Here is a 6,637-nt window from a genome sequence, read left to right on the forward strand (position 1 = left end):
GTAAGTTAATTAACTTGCCAATTTAACAAGCTTTTTACTGAAAACTATGCTGTCCACAAAAATTATCAATGTATCATCCAAATTAATTGTTGTGTATTCCAAAAATCTAGAGTAACAACTACAAAGTACCATATAAACTTAACAGTCTTATCCTGAATGATATGGCTGCGCGTAATTGTTATGATCCCCAAAATTCAAAAGAATATGGCGTATAAATAACACATCATATGCACCACTCTGGTTTGGGGGTTCAAACTAGGGTGGACTCAGAGTATCCCTCTTCCCTTCCAAACAGCGCCATCTATTGGTAAGGGTGTTGCCAGATGAATGGTCAAGCTTGAGATGTGAGGACCCGGGCAAATTAAACAAACTGCTTTATTGAACAGGGTGCGTAATCACCAAACAGGTGGGGCAAAAACAACAACAACTTGCCAGCAAAAACTTTAACAGGGGGTTCGTTTTCAACAAACAGGGCAAGATTAACACGTGAAGGAGCTGGCAAGAAAACCACAAAGCTGCCTCACTGGCCTCTACTCTACACTGGTCTCAATGCAGCTGCCTCACTGGTCTCTGCTCTACCTGGCCATTCCAGGGTCCAACCCACCCTCCTTAGGTGAGAGATCCTCTTCTGCTCGTAGCAGCTTCTCTGCTACTCAGCTCCTGGGGGGAGGGTTGAGGGGAGGAGAGGGACTTCAATGCCATAGAGTCCAATTGCTAAAGCGGCCATTTTCTCCAGGTGAACTGATCTCTATTGGCTGGAGATCAGTTGTAATAGCAGGAGATCTCCAGCTAGTACCTGGAGGTTGGCGACCCTATATATCAGGCTTGGAGGGCATCTGGGAAATCAAGGCCCATAGGGAAAATCTCAGCAAGGCTCTAGGCCTCCAAGTGGGAGACAAGTGGGAGGCTGTAGGGAGGCCTGCAGACCTCTCCACCGAGCAGCTTTGGGCCTAGGAGAGGGTAGGCAGTGTATGAGTTTTAGAACAGGGACCTAGATTCATGACAAGGGTGTGTGTGTCCCATCGTTATTTGACCAAGGGCATTCTTTTACCATGAACTTGTTTCCTGCAGTTCAGAAAACACTTTTCCAGCCATGAGACTGATGGTTAGGGTTGCCAGCTCTGGGTTGGGAATGATTCTTCTCCAAGTTCCCGGCTGACAATCACAGACAGCATTTTTTTTTTAAATACCTGTTGTACAAGTAGGATTGCCAGGTCCCTCTTTGCCACAGGCAGGAGGTTTTTGGGGTGGAGCCTGAGAAGGGCAGGGTCTGGGGAGGGACTTCAATGTCATAGAGTCCTATTGCCAAAGTGGCCATTTTCTCCAGGGGAACTGATCTCTATCGGCTGAAGATCAGTTGTAATAGCAGGAGATCTCCAGCTACTACCTGGAAGTTGGCAATGTACAAGTCCCTGCTGCAGAAAAAATTGGCTGGCCAAGAGGGTCAAGAGTCAGATAATTTTCAATGGCATTTAACAATGTGTGAGGTCTTTGAGTAGGGGCACCAATTAAATGGGCAAAAACTTCCATAATATAACTGACAGAAGCAGATGTCACCTGTCCAGCCTAGATAGTTAATCTTCAACATTATTCTTGGGATAATCTAGTTAATCTCCTTTATCTATTCCTTGCTGAAACTGTTTGATTACAGTTATAATTAATCAAGGAAGCTCTTAATAGCTTAGCTCAAAGGAATTTCATCTGCTAGGATTGGATCCTATGAAATATGAATGGAACAAGTTCATAGAATGGATTTCTCCCCCTTTGTTCTGCAGCTCTCTTCCCCTTTCTGAATGTTGGGAGATTGTCAATGACAGCGTAATTCAGCAAGGGGGGCTGCAACAAGAACAGTGACATAGGCGGAACCCCCTCTTCCCCAAATATGCACGCCTTAAAGGGGGGAAGGATTGATTTCTGCACATTTGAGCTGCAGCCTTGAACTCCATCTCTCTATTATCATGCCCCCCCTGACCTGCAGGGGCAGCTTGGGGGTGTTACAGGGAGAAGGGGGTAGAGATCTGTTCTGTGAATTCATTCCATCCATGGTTCATAGGATCCAACCCCTACTGTTTTGTAACGATTTATGACAAACTGCGAATGTTTAAAAGCCATCTTTGGACAGATGGAATACAACACGTAATAGTGCAAAGAACAGATGCTGAAGCTAAGTGGAAGATACCAAAGGAGTGGAGAACCAGAGACAGATTTGCCTAGGGACACCAATCAACAGTGGAAACACAGAAGGAAAACGTCGTGTGTGTGTGTGTGTGTATGTGGGGGGACCCAGATTCTATAACTACATACAGAAAATATAGTGATCAATCTTAGATCTCCAAGCAGGGGCAAAAAGAACTGAAATTCCTAACTGGTATTGCCTTCAGGGGAGGGGAAAGGAGAAGATGAGAGCTACTACTTTGGTCTCTTTCTTACAAGTAGCATATACTGGCCCGTGCTGGACTACTTTCTCCACTGTCTCTAAGGAAGGCTATTAATTTAAGATCCACACATTTTCTTAGCTAGAAAATAATCAGTAATGAAGAAATGCCTACCTTTTACTTGAAGAGGCAAAGAATTGCTGGTCTTTGATTTTCCTTTAACATTGACCTCACACTGATAATCTCCAGAATGAGAAAATCTAGCTGGGAAGATTGTATACTCCACCCATTCTTGCTCTGATGTGATATTGACCAGAAGATTGTCATATTTGAGAATTTTAAATGTATAATTCAGCACGAAATTGCCACTTTTGATCGTTTCCACTGAACAGCGGAGAGTGACTAACTCGCCATTCTGTACTTCGTCAGATGGATTGGCACTGAGTACAAGTCTGTTTAATGTGAACACTGGAAAAAAGGAGAAATATTAGTGATATTTGCTTTCAGGTATAATCTAAGAAAAGGCAAGTTGAACAACAATGGCTGCTTATTATCAAAAAGCTATACTATTCATATCATTGCTTGGGCTGTGTCAGCCAATTAAAGAAATCTTAGATATTCAACATAATATATTTTAATTGATTAACCGTGCAATCCTGAAGGGGGGACAGAGCCGCTCAGGAGCTGGCATGACCCCACTGCTGGTGTCTGTGCCACTTGCACCATGCAAAGTGGCACGGACGCCAGCGGAGGGTGACTTACGCCAGCTCCAGGGAGTGACGCAGCAGTGTGAACCTCATGCGCCAGCCCTGGCTCCCCAGTGGTGTTTTTCTGGCGTGAATGCTCACGCCAGCATCCAGAGAGGCATTCCCGGGGGCGGAGCTGCCTTTAGGCAGCTTCCAAAGCCCGTTCGCCCCAGGATCATGCCATTTTGCAGCGTAGAGTTATGCCTGCAAAATAGGTGGCGTAGCCCCATGAAACTCAATGGGGGAGTTTCATGGGATTTTTTAAAAAATCATTTAAAAAAAAACAAACACATTTTCCAGTAGGGAAATCTTCCATCTAATACGATGTATTCCCTCCTGGGGTGAAGGTGTGAGGAGAAATTTGTATTTATCTTTCTACTTTATGGTAGTCTGCCTTTCTCACTGACTCAAGGTGGATTACAGGAAATTAATCAGCTCAGTTCAGTTTTTATTGCATATGGCAAACGTCCATTACAAAAAATAAAACACCAGAAAACTGAATGACAATCGTTAATAAAAGTTACATTTTAGCAACAAATTAGAAGTTTTATGGGTTTGTTTCTCTAACCATCTGGATCTTATCAAAATACAGCGCATAAAACATTAAATAGTTAACCTTCAGAGTTATCTTGGGTTTATCTAGCAAGCGTCATTTATTCATGGGAGGTTTTGCCTTGGATTTGCCACTCTCTAGATGCACATTTTCCCAGTCTGCATTCTCAAAACTCTGCATGGGGGCTTATTTTTGAGTTTTGAGAATTCAGATGGGAAAAATATGCATCTAGAGAGTGGCAAATCCAACGCAAAACCTATAAATCAACCAACAAACAATACACTAAGCCTAGGATTAGAAAATGACGCAAACAACAAATGACCCATGGCAAGTTATACTATAAATGGTATAGAAAGTGGATTACAGGGCACAAAACAATGCCATGATCTTTGCAGTGGGCAACAATCTTGTTCCATTATAAAGATGCCCTCCTAGGCTGTTCATTCTACTACACTTCTCAGCTCTTTTTAAAAAATGCTCTCTTGAACATTACTGTTTTGCACATTTTGCAGAATGACATGTGTGGGACCCTTTCCTGTCCTTCTCAGGTAGGCTGTCCACAGTGCAGGAACCACCACTGGGAATGCATGTGAATGAACAGCTGCTGGTCTTACCTATGGGCACGGTAACACCTTTAGAAGGCTTTGCTCAGATCAGTGAATCAGTCGCAATGGGACATAGTGGGAGAGGCAATCCTTCAGGTGTCTGGGTCCAAGGCCGTTAAGGGCTTTGCTGATGATAACCAGAACCTTGAACTGAACTTGTTAACTCATTGGTAACCAATGGAGTGTCCGCAGAATGGGACTGATATAAATGCTCCACCTGGTTCCCAACTCTAACTGGACTGTGGTGTTCTGCACCAGTTAGCCACCGGTGGGAGGATTTTGGGGCGGAATCTGAGGAGGGAGGGGTTTGGGGAGGGGAGGGACTTAATGCCATAGAGCCCAGTTGCCAAAGCGGCCATTTTCTCCAGGGGAACTGATCTCTATAGGTTGGAGATCAGCTATTACTTGAAGGTTGGCAACCCTATGTTTAACATGCAATTATGGCAAACCCAATTTTTAAACAAACAGGTCTCCGGCAAGCCTCATTTCTTAAGATTTAGAGTAGGGTTGCCAACCTCCACTTACTAGCTGGAGATCTCCCGCTGTTACAATTGATCTCCAGCCAAAAGAGATCAGTTCACCTGGAGAAAATGGCCGCTTTGGCAATTGGACTCTATGGCATTGAAGTCCCTCCCCTCCCAAAACCCCACCCTCCTCAGGCTCTGCCCCAAAAATCTCCAGCTGATGGCGAAGACTGACCTGGCAACCCTAATTTAGAATGAGAACTACATGTTAAAAGACTTGCATCTTTTCCAAATGCAGCTGCTGGGGATGCAGTTCTGATGGGGAGATTGGGCTTTTTAACCATTTCTTCCTACGGCATTTTCCTGTTGAAAAAAGGCCAACTCAGGCCACTTTGATCCAGTTGGAAGGGGGGGAAAATGGGTTAGTAAAAAGACTGAGTTATAATTGTAACCAAAACATTTTCTCTTGGTTTCCCTTGCGCTCCTTCTGAATTAGTCAATATGAAAAATGGCCTCCAAAGGATCTGAGTTGTGTACTGCTTCTGTATACAAACAATAAACGCTATTATAATCTGTAACCTGCCCATGATACAAAGTCTGCTGGCAACAGTTTACATAGTTTGCCACTCCTATCCTGGTTTAGAGTAAGCTAAAGAACTTTGTTATTTGTTTATAGTAATTGAGTAGCCCAATCTATAATTAATTTAACATGAAGAGTTTGTAAGTTTAATACACTTCAGTCAGACTGAAAGCAAAACAAGGCTATCGGTATACATCTAAGTACTTCCAAAAGCAGTCCTAAACATGTTTGTGCAGAAGTAGATCCCATTTTATTCAGTGGGATTTACTCTCAGGAAAGTTTTTTTAGGATTGTCACCTTCGTTTATGTGAATTATTATTCAAGCTGACTATCACACAGGCCACTTAGGACTGCAGTATGGAACCTAAATCACTGGATATAATTTACTAATGGGAAGAAAGAATAATACACTTTATATCTGTTATAGAAATATGGTGTTTCCAGTTCTACCTGGTCCAAATTCTCCTCTTGGTTATCTGCATGCAAATCTAGGAGAGACCAATGTTCTTCTATTCAATCCCACTTATTCTAGAAATTTTCAGATCTCAAAAAGGTAATTTTAAAAAATTGCCCACTCACCATTTTCTTGAGCTTTCAGTTTGCAACCTAGAAAAGCAAAGTGAACATTGTTAAAGGTGCTGATATGAGGACAAATGTTAGTAATTTAAAAAAAAAAAAACCCCCGGAGATGTTCACTCTGGAACTTACAGTGTAAGAGGATCAAGAGAAATACACAATACATCTCGTCATTGGAGAACAAATATGAAATTCCAGAACAAAGAGATGTTCATTAGTCCCAGTTTTCCCCTCCTTTAAGGACCTTCGTTCATGAAGAACAGTCAGTTTCTTTTTCCAAATGAATTAGGCGCAGTGTATGATGGAAACCGTAGAAGACAGAGCTGGTGTGTTTTTCCAGGACCCTAGTACAAGCCGCCTAGATATTGGTCAAGTAATCATTCCCATTACTGGAAACTGGAAGTGGCAAACAATGAAGATCTATCTGCTGCAAACAGGCAGATTGCTGCTCAGGAAGTGACTGGCCTTTCCTGAGAGAGTCAGTGGACGCATTTGCTTTGTTCAATTTCTTAAGGCATATTAAAAACAAGAAGTACCGGTGACATTTTTTTCCAGTGGCTGTGGTCGTTATTTTAAAAAGTTACCCTTCATACAGTTTTAAAAACTAGTGATGTTCATTCTTTGATTGCTATGACTTGCCAAAAGAAAAACACACTGTCATTCATATGGCTGCTCTGTAGTTTATATGGCGTTTTGAGTGTTGCAGGAAACTGGGGGAGACTTCACTAAGATTCTAAC

General features: G+C 42.6%; 1 protein-coding gene across 1 annotated transcript in view; it reads right to left on the reverse strand.

The window, feature by feature from the left end:
* The window catches only part of PECAM1 (platelet and endothelial cell adhesion molecule 1), a 33,523-nt gene extending 27,376 nt beyond the window's left edge, over positions 1-6,147 (reverse strand). Inside the window, exons 1-3 of the mRNA XM_056861991.1 lie at positions 6,032-6,147; positions 5,903-5,929; positions 2,550-2,843 (exon numbers count right to left, since the gene is read on the reverse strand). Of these exons, the coding sequence (XP_056717969.1) occupies positions 2,550-2,843; positions 5,903-5,929; positions 6,032-6,065 (355 nt within the window). The 5' untranslated portion in view covers positions 6,066-6,147. The remainder of the gene's footprint in view (positions 1-2,549; positions 2,844-5,902; positions 5,930-6,031) is intronic.
* Positions 6,148-6,637: the final 490 nt, after the last annotated feature.

This window comes from Euleptes europaea, chromosome 1, assembly GCF_029931775.1.
Source record: "Euleptes europaea isolate rEulEur1 chromosome 1, rEulEur1.hap1, whole genome shotgun sequence".
NCBI lineage: Eukaryota > Metazoa > Chordata > Lepidosauria > Squamata > Sphaerodactylidae > Euleptes > Euleptes europaea.